We start from the raw sequence: 16,866 nt of genomic DNA, 5'->3' as shown, positions 1-16,866 counted from the left end.
GTGCTTGGACAACCAATCCATGCCTACCACTATGTCAAAACTACCGAGCGTAACGGGAAGGAGGTCAATGTCAAACACCTGACCCACGAGATCTAGTTTGCATCCAAAAAGGACATTCGAGGCTTCTATCGTCTTACCATCTGCTAATTCTACTACTTGTTTAACTTCTAAAGGTGTTGGGGTTATCCCTAATCGTTGACTAAACTCTAGGGACACGTAACTCCAATCGGCACCCGAATCAAATAATACAGAAGCAATACGATTGTTAACAGGAAACGTACCAGTTACAACGTTGCCGTCATTCCTGGCATCCCCTGCTCCAAGCTGGAACACTCTGCCTCGAGCACCGTTTCCCCCATTATTGCCGTTGTTGTTGTTGTTGTTTCCAGCGTTGTTATTATTCAGGCGGTTGTTATCGTTAGCGTTCTGGTTTAACTGAGGGCAATCCCGCTTAAAGTGGCCCTCGTCACCACACTGGTAGCACCCCTTCCTGAAACCCTGGTTCTGCTGGGGTGGTTGTCCCTGTTGTCTCTGATTCTGCTGGTTTTGTTGCTGCTGGTGTTTAGGCTGTGGGGCCCTACAATCCCTGGCCTCATGGCCCGCCTTACCACACCTGTCACACTTCCGAGTACACGACCCGAAATGATGATAGCCACACTTGTTACATCGTGGCTTCTTCCCTGCGTACGAATCCTGGCTGTGGCCACTTCCCTGGCCTTGATTGACGGATGACGACTGGCTGATGTTGCGGTTGCTGTTGTCTGGCCTTTTCTGAGTCTGGCCAGCACTGGATGCCTTGTCATAATCACTCCACTTCCGCTTGTTATCATTAGCGGACGCAGTGGCAGTGGGTGTAGCAGCTTTAGTGGCCGAAATACGCGGGGGTAACGAATCGCTCTCCACCTCTTGATCCACAATCTTGTGAGTCAGACGAACGATCTGTGTCAAATCATTGAGATGCGCTGCTGTGACCAAGCTCTTCACACGTGGAGGCAACCCTTTGATGAATAACTCAATCCTCCTAGACATAGGCCGGGACAAGTTCGGGCACATGTCGGCCAATTCATACGATCGCTTCACATACGCTTCGACTTCAGATCCAACCATCTTCAAGTCGTAGTATTCGTTTTCCAGCTTCTGAACTTCATCCCGAGGACAGTACTCTTCCCTGATCAGTTCTTTAAAGTCTTCCCAAGTTGTGGCATTCGCTGCCTCAATGCCCAACAACTGCACTTGGGCGTTCCACCATGTTAGGGCACCATCAGCCAAGGTGCCCGCGGCATATTTCACCCTGTCCCCAGCGGGACAGTTACAGATAGCAAACACGGACTCTGCTTTCTCGAACCATCTCAGAAGTCCCACAGCCCCTTCAGTTCCGGTGAAGGTCTGTGGCTTACAGTCCATAAACATTTTGAATGTACACGCAGGCTGGTTAGGTTGAGGTTGCGCTTGTTGACCTAAATAACGGGAGGAAACACATTATAGGAATGAAAAGACGTGTACGTGGTATAAGAGTAAAGAGTACTTGGTACATTCCGTACCAGCTTGATAGGCTGCTAGAGCCTCAGCCACGCGGGTATTGATTAGGTCAGTCAACTCAGCCTGAGTCATGTTGATGTTGCCACGTCCGTGTCCTCGTCCACTCATGTTTCTATAGTGGGGAATAAACCGATTTAGATATCGAAATAAGTTAGGAGTCAAGGACCATACTGATATCTACGTACTACCAGGTTCACACATAGTAAGGCAGAACCCTTCTCACGCTCGATAAGCCTCACTGGGATTTGCATGCACCCCGCGTTATTATTAAGTGTGCACCCATAATAATAAGGCAATTTGCATGCTTATCTCAGTGCCTCTTAGCTTGCGCTCGAAGTTTCCCCCGTTCAAACAACACAACAGATGATATCACAGTTCTATGGTTTACATGAGTCGAAGAGTAGTGTCACACTATCAAGTCACTATGGTGTTAAACGTTTCAGTTCATATACGAGGTGGGTGTGTGACTGCTAAGCAAGTAATGTATAAAGTGAGAGAGAGACGAACCTTGCAATCTGGTGCTGAGTATCATGATCGATGGTCGAAGTTGTTCGGTTATAGTCTGGTTTTACAAAACGTTTTAAAACCTAGTTCACTATAACCAGTGGCTCTGATACCAAACTGTAACACCCCCAAAATACCACCTGCGGAAACCCCGCGAGGCGTGTTACACATCAGAGTCTGAGCCACTAATCACATTGAACCAATAGTAAATATTTAAATAAAACATGTCATTAGTAGCCAAGATTAAATGTCAAACATGATATTAATTTCCAAGAGTTATGTAGCGGAAGCATATGATAAGTCGTTTAGTAATCGTTTCAAAATAAACTTAAAACCAATGTATCAATTATAAATAATCCAGCAGCTTCGATCCATGACCACTCCAGCACGCCCAGATAGCAAGTCCATGTTCCAAAGTTAACGACCTACAAGCATGCAAACAAGTGTGTCAGACTACGCTGGTGAGTTCAAGGTTTTGTTAACGTGCTGAGTTACCAGATGTATGTTAATGCAATTCCATGTTGCGTTACAATGTTGCTCATGTTAGATACGCTAGGGAGTGTGCCCATGTGTATCCGGGGAGTGGTTACCCCTTGTTTGCTATGTTGCCATCGTTAGATACCCTAGGGAGTGTGCCCATATGTATCCGAGGAGTGTGCCTCTAACAACCATAGCCCTATCCAGACAATTAGTTCACGCCCGTCCTTACGGCCCGGTGTGAGGTTTCCCACCTAATAGCGCTATCAACTAATTACCCCCATTGCCCTCCAGGCAATAACCAAAACCGATTAAGTTGTTTACCCAATGTTTCCCTTCCAAATGTTTACCAGTTGTCCCAAACCACCGGGACGCATGCTTGAGAAAATGCAATGAACTCACCTGGGATTGCTCGGTATGATACAAAAAGTTCAGTTAAGCTACAATGTGTTCAACCACGTCCTAGCACATTTATTATACAAGTCAGGTTTGGTTCACGTAATGCACACAGGTTTACACATAACTAACAGGTTTCAGGCACGTATAGAACATGGCATCACAATCAAGCTATACAAGTTACAGTCACAACATATCAACTTGCACGATTTAACTAAGTCCAATAGTGTCCGGCCCAACATGTTGTGCGATCCACAACATGTTGTGCGGTCCAACCAAACCCGGCCCATCAATAATATACAACCCAATAACATATCGGCCCAATACACCAAACACATAACAGTCTTGTGCGGTCAGAGATGTAAGCCCAATGTGCTCGGCCCAAATTCACTAACATAACTTGTGCGGTCCAACTCAGGTTGTGCGGCTGACTTTGGGCTTGTCCGGCCCAAACAGCGTAACAGCATAACATGTGCGATTCATCTGGGTTGTGCGACTGGCCAGCCCAGCCCAACATGTCCTCCGGCCCAACAGTTAAGCTGATCCGCTAACTTTGTGCGATTCAGGGGATCTTGTGCGATCAATACCCCCTTGTGCGACCGGATCAGACTTGTGTGATTGGACCTCTTGTGCGACAGGAGGTCTTGTGCGACCAGGAGCCTTGTACGAGTGGGCTCCCTGGTGCGATTGGCTAGTCTTGTGTGATTAGAACAATCATTCCACAAATCAAGCTATTCGGTTACAATCAATTAACAGTTTCCTTATCTAGTTTATCAATTAACAACTTCCAACATGTGATTAATCTAATATAGATCAAACAAGGGTTTCATCTACAAATCTCTATGAACCCTAATCAATCAAAACATGAACACTAATCCATACCATACCATTTAATTGAATTAACCCTAGAACTTTACACATAACATTCGGATTCAATTCATATCACAGCCGATTGCTTGTTTGTTCGGTAGTATCACAAGATCAACAATCCTTATATAAATCATACATGACATTTAAGCAAATCAAATAACAAGAACATTAATAGAAATCAAACATCACCACTCGCATGCAAGGCATAGCAACATCACCTCGGTTTTTAATAAAATCATGCAATCACAACATCATTTAACAAGATCTCAATATTAAACACTAACCGTTATCAAAGAGGGTGACCAAGAATTGATCCAACTTGTGATCTTGGTGCCGTCGGCTTCCAAGCAAAACGAGAGAGAGAGAGAAAGTCGTCTAGGGTTTGTGTGTGTGTTGTGAGAATTGTAATAATGAGAGAGTGACCTCCTAAGGTGTGTGTGTTGTACGTATAAGATAAGTGGGCCGAAACCCCCCCCCTAATGGGCTGCCCATTGGTTCCGGTCACCAGGAATACGGCCCAAGGCCTTGTGCGTTCAAGTAGAGGTTGTGCGGTCGGGTCACTTGTATAAATATACATTCATATAACATTCACATAAAATAACCATAACATTCACCCAACATAGTTCACGTGAGCACGTAACGTTACACAAAATGGGTTTAAATTACGAGTTGCCACATAGAGGATCCTGTAAAAGTGCTCAAAGTGTGAGAAATGTGAGAAGTGTATTATAACACTATATATAATAATATATAACACTATATAAACACCGTATAACAATATGTAACACCATATAATACCATATAACACTATGTAACACTATATATCATTATATAACAAATATAACACTATAGGTTGTCTGATAGCATGTCTATGATAGATGTATAGTGTTATATTTGTTATATAATGTTATATAGTGTTACATAGTGTTATATGGTATTATATGGTGTTACGTATTGTTATACGGTGTTTATATACTGTTATATAGTATTATATATAGTGTTATAATACACTTCTCACGCTTCTCACACTTTAGGCCCTTTTTACACTATCCTTACCCTATATATATATATATATATATATATATATATATATATATATATTGTCATGTATATGCGTTATGTATGAATGGGCCTTTCCCTTCATATGTCTTCGTGCCTTGCATGAGTGTGAACGAGCTTTGCCCTTGATAGTCTCATGTTAAGTTGTTTGCATTGGATTCATCCAATTAACCGTATGTCTTTGTCACGTCTGACTAGGCCTAGCCCCTAGTTTGTGCTTGTGTCTCACACACGTGACGTCGATATATATATATATATATATATATATATATAGGGGATGGTTTAAATGAAAACCACTTTTAATGCGAAAACTAACTAAAAAAGCCTAAAAAACACACCAATTTTTTTACAATTTTTTTATTAAAATCGCTAGTTTTTGTATAGAAAAAAACTTTTTTACAAAAACAAAATTGTAGTGCACATGTGTAATAATTGTAGTGCACATGTGCACTACAATTTTTTTTTTTTTTTTGTAAAAAGGTTTTTTATATACATAAAATAGCCAAAATTGGTAAAAGAAATTTGGTATCTTTTTTTAGGCTTTCTTTAGTTAGCTTTCGAGTTTTCGCGTTAACTAGTGGTTTTCATTTGAACATATATATATAGGGTCAGGATTTAGAGAAAGCGGGGAAAGTGTGAGAACAGTGAGAACGATTATGGATCGTCAGATCAAAACAATCTATGGACTAGATTGGCGCGGTGGCGTTATCATAAATAACACCAATTCTATTATGTGGACGCGTTTCATTAAGGGTAAAAGGGTCTTTTTACCGCTCAAATTCAAAACGCCAACAAAAATGATAACACGCCATTCAGAATAAATAAAACGCCATTAAATACAAAACGCTAAAAATTAGTGATAAAACGCGTTAGAGATTACAGGAAGAGGAAACAACAGAATAACTGAAATTAATTATTAACATTTATTAAAAGAAATTCTCTCCTAAATTACGCGCCAAAAACATCATTATATAAATGACGTTAAACATCGCTTCCATAATCACTTCAATCTATCTTTCTGCAAAAACATCTTTTACCAAAAGCGCCAAGTTTAACCAAAACTCCAAAAATGGCAACTATCGTTGTCACACCCCAAACCGATGGCGGAAACATCGGGGCGCGACACTAGGCGAACCAGATTGCTCAAGAGAATCCATAACAACTATTATATGGCAATATTTAAACGGTTAATTGTCCCATACCAATCAACAATATCCCACAAACAATTATTACAGACATAGTGTCTCAAGAACAAAACAAGTCCGACAACCTAGATTTCTATTTGGGTAGTTTCTAGACTGCCTATCTTGATTTCTAGCAAACATAGCAAGCAAGCATCCTAATCAACCTGCCACATACGTTAAAATAAAGTCAATACACATAGTGTAAAGGTGAGTACACAAGTTTGCATAGTATGTAGTATAGCGAAAGCGTTTATGCATAACCAGCATGTATCACGTAACGGGAAAAGTAAGTAACTATCATGACTATGTTCACACTTAATCACGAGATTGCGATGTAGAGTATGTGCGACACATGTCCAGCGGACACGTGAAGTAATGTGATCCCTGGCAACCCCCGTCCACGACAGGTGCTGAGTCCAAACTATAGTACTATCATTGCTAGAGGCGATACCGTGTAACACTGTCTAAGCATAGTAATAAGCATTCATAGATCACGTATAACATGCGGGAGCGGTTAGCGTTAAAAGTGTTTGCATTGTGTGTTGGTGTATGTTGATAGCGAACGTATGTAACACCCAAAGTGCGTTAAAAGAAAATGGGTTCGAGTATACTCACAGTATGTGTTTAATAAATAAACACAACCTTGGATTGAAGGGAGCGCTTTGGAGTTAGCTTGATCATAGAACGATAGCGTAAGCATTGAGCAACGTATAAACAGTGTGAGTGTCGAATAATGAGTCGGTCGGATGATCAACCAGACGGATGTTCATCCGGATGGAAGACCATTCGGGCGGTTGGTCATTCGATTGAGTTGAGGTGTTTGTGAAGTGTTTGGAAACTTTTGAAGTTTTCGTTGTAGTATAAATCAAGTCATTCAATCGGATGGTCATCCAGACGGATGGCCATTCGATCGGATGGCTATTCGGTTGAAAGTGATATTCTTTGAAGTTTTGTCAAATTGTTTAAGTGTTGTACTTATAAAGCACAGTCGCCTAGTCGAATAGTCATTCGATCGAATGGTCATCTGATCGGATGGCTATTCGATCGGCGAGCTGATGTTTTGAAAATTTTGTGAAATTTTCTAAGTTAAAAGTTTTAAGTTTTGACGGAGACGGTATGACGACGTGTCAAATAACGGAAACCGTACCAAGTCCGGCTCAGTTGATCGGATGGGAATCACCCCATTCGATCAGACTTAACTATCTTTGATGGAGTTTCATGTTCAACCCGTGAATCGGTCGTCTCTTTGGTGGAAATTCGTTATCATACCGGTTCTCAACTAGAGTATGGGTAGAGAGCCTGAATGAGTCTAGATTCCAACGGTTTTGTGTTGAAAAGTAAAGAAATGTTGAAGAAAAGTATGAAATCGTTCAAAGATGTTGATAACTTGTTGAGATTTGTGTAAAATAATGTAGAAACCCTTTAGATCTGGACAAATCTTGATGAGATGATGTCACACTTCAGTGTTCATAAGAAACCGACATGACGTCACCTTAAAACAGTCCAAATCAGGTGATTTCATGGTGGAAATGTGTGATTTCAGTGGAGAAGATGGTGGAGATGTGTGTAATGAAGATGGAAGTACAAGATTTGGGAAGAAAACTTACGGGAATCGCTTGGAATCGAACGAAAAGTGCTTGAGAACGAGCAGAGAGCGTGTTGGTCGGATAAGACTGTCACATGAATGAACAGTTGATGTGACAGGTGAGTATTTATAGGTGAGAGGGAGATAAGGTGGTGGAGAGTGTGGGTCGGATGCCCATTCGATCGAGTGGTCATCCGATCCGACGGCCGGTGCGAGTTGGTTTTCCGACTTTCGTTTCGAGCGTTAAGCGTTGCGTTGGTTTTAAGCGAGTTGCGAGCGAGCGTTGCGATAGCATTAAACAAGTAGTTACACAAATAACATGACACATAAAATGCATAAAAGTAAATCTGCGTTTCGAGTTTGTGATGAGATTGTGATGTGATGGCGTTGCGATTGTGTCACCCCCCAAAAATACCACTTGCGGAAACACCGCGGGCGAGTGACGTACCAGGATCTTAGCCACCAATCACATTGAACTCATACATACAAATAAATAAAGCTTTCATTCATTAACATAAGGTATTACAAAACGTTATATATCATTCATTGTATACAGCGGAAGCACAAATCATTTGTTAAGTGTTTCTAAACCACATGTACGAAAAACCATTAGACTTGCACTGCGATTCCATGTATCTCGACCCATGACCACTCCAGCCTTCCAGACAGCAAGTTCCCAATGCTATAACCCTATAGACCTGCAAGCATGCAGACAAGTGTGTCAGACGATGCTGGTGAGTTCAAAGTTTTGTTAACGCGTTTAGTTACCAGATATGTGTATAAAACAGTTCAACGATTTGATTTGATTTGATTTGATGTTGTTATTAACTCGATTACCGCAGATGGCAGCTAGATTTATTTGCCCAACCCCAATGTCTCTATCAAAACATTGGTCAAATGGTTAAGGTAATTAGTTCACGCCCGTCCTCCCCGGTACGGTGTGAGGGTGCCAAACCTAATAGCGCTATCAACTAATAACCTCGTTGCCTCCCCGACAACTAATCTGTAGATGTAAGGGGTCTTAATGATAGAAATGAGTGTAATAACCAACATCCCAATAACCTGACATTCCTCCCCGGAACGTTACCCGATATCCCTCCCTGGGATGCATGCTTGGAAAAAGAGTAGTGAACTCACCTTAGATTGCTCGGTACGTTACGTTACATTACCCGTTCCCAGTTGGTCTACCAAACCCTACCGTGGTTACCAAGAGTAGTCAATTTCACAAACACATATCCAATTCACGTATCACATAGTAAACTTGCAGATTTCATGCACGATTATAATCACAAGTTCATGTTTCCATCGATGGTTACTAACAACGTCAGTCACAGTTTGCATCTATCCCATGATTATATGTTTGTACTAACCGAAAGGTTGTAGTGGGTGTGCTAGAACAAGGATTATGATGCTCGCACAGGAGAAGAGAGCTTTGACCAAGGACTGCCGTCGCACTTGAAGGATGAGAGGAGAGGTGATAAAGAGATTAGGGTTTGCCGTTATAAGTTTTAGTAGACAATGGATGGTTACATAAATAATAATACTAAGATCTTACTGGGCCACACTTGGGCCAAAAGCCCATACAGTGAACATCTTCGTCGACGAAAGTATCCAATGACGAAACTCCACAATTTCGTCGAGTAAAGGGTGTTAACGAAACTCCACTATTTTGTCATATGTGAGGGTGCGTGGCTTAAGACTATCCATTCTTAGTTAATAAGTAGTTCAATACCTTAACCATGTTCATTAACCATAAGACCAAACAATAATATAATAATCATATTCATTAAGTTAATCACGTAACAACCGTTTACCCGTTACAACGCAACAAATTATGAAAACACGGTTTGTGAAACAAACAACGTGTCGAGGAGAGACCTTGAAAGCTCGGGTTGTCACATTATCCCCAACTTGAAAGAAATTTCGTCCCGAAATTTGATAAATAATCCAAGACAAGTAATCCCAAGCAGTAAGGTGTTAGATCAGGATGACTGTGGATTTTCCGCGGGTACCACAGATTGTGTTCACGAATAACATCCCAAAACATATTGATGTGCACAAAATGCAACATATAAATTACATCAATTGTGGCATAAAACTAACCCTTTTTTAGTACTAATGTTGGAAAAAGTGTGTTTTTGTCTTCCTTTTGTATTTTCAGGAATAAATGAGCTCAAATGAACAAAAGAAGCAAAAAGGCAGCTAAATCTAACATAAATACAAGAAAAGGAACAAACGTGGCATGCCCGACCCCCCGAAATCATCTTCCCAAGCAAAAATAAGAGAACAAAAGGCTGAACACGCCCCGTGCTCAATGAGCACGGGGGCGTGCCCAAGTGTCAGCAGAAAAGACAAAGTTGTAGAAGCTTCTATCGCCCACCACGGGGGCGTGCCCACTGGACACGGGGCCGTGGTCAACTCTAAGATTCGCAGAATCTAGGGAAATCTTGATAGTATAGATACGCTTCTGCACACGGGGTCGTGCTCAGTGGACACGGGGGCGTGGTCAACTAATGCAGACAAACTGCAATTAATGAAGAAAGAGAAGGAGGATGGACACGGGGCCGTGCCCGAGCTGCTGTTCAGGCTATAAATAGGGGTGCTTGGCTCATTTGCAAACCATCCCTTGGCACACCACCTCTCTCACACTTCACCCACCACCCACCACCATCACAACACCATCATCCACCACCATCATCCATTGTCCATCATAGAGTGTGTGAGTCGTCTTGGGATCCAAGATTGATCGTAAGAGTTCTTGACAATCAAAGGCCATGTTTGCCTAAGTCTCTTACATCACTTGGTGAAGACAAGCATTTAGTGTAATACTTTTTATTTTTAATCTTTTCGCACTTTTTATTGGTTATGTATTAATGACTTTAATAACTAAGTTTTATATGTTGAAGGTGATTCTTCCTTATCATTTTTCCGTGATGTCTTGGCATTATTTTACTGTTTATATAAAATAAAAGATTTTCACCATTCACATCTCCACGGTCTATATGGAGATATGTTGGCTACCTGGTCGGGGGTTAAGGGAATGGTTTGGTAAGGGTCTTGCCATTGTTCAGTGTATAGATCCTGCAAAGGACCTGGGTCAAATTTAGTAGGACCTCCTTCAATACCCAATGGTATTGGATGGCGGGTGTCCAAACTCTTTGATCCCCTCATATATAAACTACTATTAAAACTTTAACCCGGCTACTTAGGACTGTATCCCTGCTGACTCAGACTACTTAGCCGAGGGTAACGTCACCTTCAAAAGAGGAGCCTACCACATTATGCATTAATAACTTAATTAATTATTTTTCAATAATCCGACCCTTTAGGATTGTATCCTTGCTGACTCAAACTACTGGGTTGAGGGTAAGGTCACCTTCAAAAGAGGGGCCTACTACAATAACTAAGATAATCTCTTAAAAAGTGCAAAAGTGCGGAAATAATCAAAGGTTACACTAAAGGCGAGTCGGATCCAAGTGATTCATCTTGTCTACCTGTTTTTACTTTTATTTTATTTTTCAGCATTTTAGTTAGTTTTATTTTTCTAGTTTAAGAACATTTTTCTAACTTTTTGATTTGATTAGACGTTGAGGATAAACCGGTACTAAAAGCTCTTGTGTCCTTGGACGACCTCGGTATCTTACCAACACTATACTCCGCCCACGATGGGTGCACTTGCCCATATGTGTGTTTAGTGTTAGTAAATATCGTGTTTTATAAATTTAAAACTTGGCTAAAAAGTGTAAAAGGGCTTAAAATATACATCAAAAATATATTACACTACACGCACATCAAGTTTTTGCCGCCGTTGCCGAGGACACAAGGATTTTAAGAAATTTAGGAATCAACGGCCTAATCGTTTTTTCTAATTTTTCTATTTTTTTTAGGATTTTCTTAATTTTTTTCAGTTTCTGCAGAGCTCAGCACGGGCCGTGCCTGGTCGGACACGGGCCGTGCCCAACATTGTTACTGGCAGTTTTTATTTTCTGAGTTACAGAAAGTTGAGCACGGGGCCGTGTCGGTGCAACACGGGGCCGTGTCGAACTCCCCAGTAACAGGGATCTGGAAAACAATCACTATATCTCCGACCACGGGCCGTGTTCACCTGAACACGGGGCCGTGGTGAAGTTTCTGACCAACGTTCTTTTTGTTTTTATTGCAGGACTTGGAACCCAGGCACCACATCTGAACTCTCCACGTAGTGTATGAGCTCCAGTTCTAGTAGAGACATAAAAGAACCCCTCGACGAACCCGAACGATTTCTACGAAAGAGACTTAAAGCTAAAAACCAAGAGAAAGTTTCAGGGGACCCACTTCCGATGGCGGACCAACGTACCCTCATGGATTACCTACGACCCACCGTAGGTAATCTCGGTGCCGCTATCAATGCACCGAATGTCGAAGCCAGCAACTTCGAACTTCGGCCACATTTGATACAAATGCTTCAAAACTCCGCAACCTTCCATGGGCTTGCGGACGAGGATCCTCATCTACATATTACTAATTTCTTAGAAATATGTGATACCTTTCGGATCAATGGAGCATCAAACGACGCCATCCGCCTTCGAATGTTTCCATTTTCACTAAAAGACCGAGCTAAGGCTTTGCTTAATTCCCTCCCAGTTGGCTCGGTAAACCCCTAGGATGAACTAGCCCAAAAGTTTCTATATAAGTATTTCCCTCCTGCTAAAACGACTAAATTAATGACTGAAATTAATACATATTCACAAGAGGATGGGGAGTCCTTATATGAAACTTGGGAAAGGTTCAAGGAGCTATGTAGGATCGATATTGACGATCTAATGAGTCAATCAGAGTCAAAATACCACTGTTTATGTGGCGGAATCACACAAACAGTTTGAATCAAAGAGAATGGAGTAGAAATAGACAGAATATCACTTTAAACACTGTTTCTCATTAATTGATCACTGAAAAATTTGGTAGCACTTCGGTATACAACTTGACGATCGGTGCCAAAATGAGAAACAACACAACTATATATAGGGGACATTTCAAGCGGAATCACTACATAAACACATAAAACTTACAATTCAACCCCTGTACATTACATACTTGACATATTTGACCCCTAGACCCTATACAAGCATGACTAATACTGAGACGTAGGCTTTAGACATCGTGCACTAACAAACTCCCCATTGGATACAGCCGGAGTCTTCAGTCTTGTCTTCGGGTCTTCAGAGCGACTTGAAACTTTCTTCTCTTTGTTTAGGCTTCTTTCTCAGCAAATTCCTCAGCCTATCATTTTCTTTCTTCTTTTTCTTTTCTTCTTCAGCCTGTATCTTCATCCATTTCCCTTTCTTTTCCTCTAGTTTCTTTCGTTCTTTTATCAGCTTTTTACCTTTCTTTCTCTTCAAGCGACCACCATTTAGAATTCCATTTACTTTCAGAATTTATGCCTTTCTAAAAGCAAATAGTAGCAACCTTTTGAAACTGCATCGCTTGCTCTTTATCTTCAGATTGGAAATGGATCTTGTTGATGAATAAACATTCAATATCCTTTGCTGAGCAATTAACTAACCACATCGGGTCGTAAACAAAAATCTCTCTGATCTCTTTCCCAGCTCGATAAGTAATCACAACCTCAGTAGAGATACAATTGTACATCCAGCCCATGAAACCTTTGTAAAACTCTTGTTCCATCTTGGGCACTGGAATGTTTTTCATCGTTTTCGGCTTTTTCACGTTCAAAATCGTCTCTTCAATCCCTGTCACTGGATCTACCCTTTGAACTCTCTTCGGGTAATGAGGCTTCCAGTGTTTGAAGTCTTTCAGAGCCTCAAACTTTATCAGGCCCCACATTGCAATATCATTCTTCCAGACAGGATACCCCAACGTTCTTACCTTCGATAACTCCTCTACATCCCACCATGGAAGGGACATAATATCATGCAAGCGCTCAAAGTATTGAACTCCACACTCTCTTCTAATTGCATAAGCATTAACCTGCGGTAGAAATCCCCAGCTTATGATATCTCCCAAAGAAATACTTCTGTCTCTCTGATAATACTTCAACGGACGCTTGAATTTACGTTCACTGCTTTCCTTGAACCATTTCTTACGTTCTTCTTTCAGAGGATCTTTAGTAGTACCGTCAAAGTTCTTGTCTTTAAGAATCTCATCAACTTTCCTTCTAAGTTCATCCCGATTCTCTTCACTAAAGAACTCCATCAGGGTTGGAAGTTCAGAAGTGTCTTCATTCAAAATCTCTTCATCTGTACAGTCTTCAACCTCAACCCTGTCATACACATCAGCGTCTTCCACATACTTGTATCCATATTCAGGTTGATGGTTGATGTCGAAAGCATTCAGTTCTTCCTCAAAATCAAACTTAAACTCATTTTCATTCACATTGAACATTTTCAGTACTTCGTCCAATGTGTAAGTGTGCCTTATCTCACCTTCTTCAACATGAGGTTCTATACGAAGAATAAGCTTTTCAACTTGATCAACGTTTTGATCATCAACATGCTCCCCCTCTCCATCAGCTCCCTCTGTTTCTTCATTAGCATCATCTTTCATTAAATCATCAACATTTTGATCTTTGGAAGCTTCAGACACAGTAATACCAGTACCTCCCTAATTATCATCGTCATTGTCATCACCAGAACCATGACTACTCGCAGAAAACACTTTTTCATCATCATCATCCTCTTCTTCATCACCCTCTTCATCGCCATCTTCTTCATCGTCATTACCAGCAAGATCTTCAAGAGATACATCTTCCTCAAAAATAGCTGATACAGAAGATATCGGAACATGATTTTCAACAACTAATGATGGAACAATTGATCTTTCAGCTACTATAACATTGCCTGCAGCATTCTTGCCTTTGTCTTTCATTAAAGCTTCAATCTCAGCTTGGCGTTTAGCCCTGACTTCTTCAACTTGAATTTCCTCAAACCTTTGCTCTATCGACTTCCCAAGCATACTTTCTATCACTTTGTTCATCATATAGAATTCGTGCTCTTTCAACGCTTTCGCAGCTTCAAGCTCTTTGTTCTTTAATTTAAAATATTTGTTCTGTTCATCTCGGCGAGTCTTTTCTTCTTCTAACTCTGCCACCCTTACCTTCAAGAAATCAATCTCTGTCTGATCGTTATCTATCTTCTTCAATAAAGACTTGTTCTCAGATTCTAACTTCTTTACACGCATTTCAAGAATCTTTTCACGATCAGCTACTCTTTTGCTTTCAGTTGCTAATCTTTTGTTTTCATCCATCACAACATCAACTTTACTTTCCACATTCTTCAATTGAACATTACTTGCAAAATCAAAGTCTCCAATATCTTCAAGACCCATACTCAAGTTCGGAGGAACGGGTGGAAAACCTTTATACCCCGAAGAACCAGATGTGGTTTGAATAATTGGTTGTGAGGGTGGTGGTGTTTGGAAGATTGGTTGAGATGTAAGTAAGGTTGTCTCTTGTGGTGGTGTAATGGTATGAATTTGTTGTGGTGAATGAGGTGGTGTGAGATGGAATGGTGAAGGTTGTCTTGGTGGTGTTGGTTGTTTAGGAGGTGATTGGTGAGGTGCTGAGTGTATAGGAGATTGATGTGGTATAGGTTCAGGTGGTGGTGATGGTGGTTTACTTGATTCTTGGGAAGGTTTGTTCTTTAGAACAATCTTTGTAGGCTTCTTGATCTTGGGAGTAACCATTTTGATTTTAGGAGAAACAATCCTCTTTCTCGCACCCGCTTTCTTCCTTCCACCTGAAGGCGATTGAGATTCAGATACATACTCAGGAGATGGAATATATCCAGCATCATCCTTCTCTTGTCTCTTCCTCTTTCTCAACTGTTTCTCTTTCTCTGTCTCCTCTTGAATTCTTTTCAAACGTTCAGTTTCATCGATCTCATCATCAGAAGAACTAGAAAAGCTCGTAGTACTTTTGTCAACATCATCACCTTCTATATCATCAGCTACTTTTTCTTTCTGAGCATCAACAACAGCTTTATCTTTCTTTGCATTAAATGCCTTCAAATTCTTCAGCAAACTCTGAGAATTAGGTGATAAACGAACATCAATTTCAATATTAGCTTCAGCTTCAGTCTCAACTTCAGCTTCAAAATCATGTTCTACTTCAACCTCAGCTTCTGGTACTGGCTCTTCCACATCAGGCTCATCAATAAGCATAGTCTTTGCAACTTTCTTTTGGCGTTTCTTGGGCTGTGACGATGAACCCTCTTCCTTTTGCACTTTGGGAATAACTTTCTTGCTTCTCTTCCTTAGTTCTTTCACAAACCAATCATTACATTTACTTTTGAATTTTTCAAGAGCTTCTAACTCATCAGCATATGCAGCTTCTTTCATCTCCTCTTCATTCCTCCAGTTTTGGTGATTTACTGGATCTGGATCAACATAGTTTGCATCCTTGATAAATCCAAAAAATTCAGCTACTTTCGTTGGCTCAGGATGATTCGGATGATATCTTGCTAGCTGCTTCAGAGAATCGTTGCTCATGTGTGAAAGGAATAACAAGTCGTTGTTTACATCTCTTTCAATATCAGAATGTGCATGATCAATCAACATTTGCACAAATCTTGGATAAATCCAAGTCCTACTCTTTGTTGTAATATTTTCAGCCATGTAATGAAAAATGATGTGAGAAAAATTGTATTTCTTGTTCAGAACCAACGCTGTAACCATATTCATCTGGTAATCACACATTGCATCATATCCTCCCTTGCAATGGCTTAAAGCCTACAGTACTGAATGAACGATAAACTTGTAAGGCTTTTGAAACTTTGACTTCAAGTAGTTCGCGTTGTTCAATGCTCCATCATAGCCCATCCTCAGCATACATCCCTTGACCATTCTTTTAGGAAACTTTGTTGGCGAGTTTGCATCATCCGGAAAATTCAAAATTTCACGAACAAGCGCCTCTGTAACAACAATTGTCTTCTTCTCATTATGCTGCTTCACAACTGAATGAATCACTTTGTTCGCTTCGTCATAAGTTGCATGCTTCCAGAAACGTTTAACATGCGACTTGTACACCAAATGTTGATCCATAAGAGCTTTCTGGATTGGTAACCTTCTCATAAACTCCAGAATGCTGCTAAATTTCGACAGCTCTGTATTCTTATCCACATCAAAGTTACAACAGCTGTTGTGCAATGGATCAAAGATTACATTTGAACCCTGCAACACAACACAACACAAAATAATCAAACACTTTTGAAAAATTTCAGCATCAAACACCTTCAAGCGAAATCACATGAAATGATA

General features: G+C 40.7%; 1 protein-coding gene across 1 annotated transcript; it reads right to left on the bottom strand.

Moving 5' to 3' along the window:
- Positions 1 to 14,214: 14,214 nt before the first annotated feature.
- Positions 14,215 to 16,284, bottom strand: LOC110924823 (stress response protein nst1-like). The gene has a single exon (XM_022168810.1). The coding sequence runs from the start codon at positions 16,282 to 16,284 to the stop codon at positions 14,215 to 14,217; it is 2,070 nt and encodes a 689-aa protein (XP_022024502.1).
- Positions 16,285 to 16,866: the final 582 nt, after the last annotated feature.

The sequence above is a fragment of the Helianthus annuus genome, chromosome 17, assembly GCF_002127325.2.
Source record: "Helianthus annuus cultivar XRQ/B chromosome 17, HanXRQr2.0-SUNRISE, whole genome shotgun sequence".
Lineage (NCBI taxonomy): Eukaryota > Viridiplantae > Streptophyta > Magnoliopsida > Asterales > Asteraceae > Helianthus > Helianthus annuus.
Note: the sequence above shows the minus strand (reverse complement) of the source record. Positions and strands in the feature narration are given on the sequence as shown.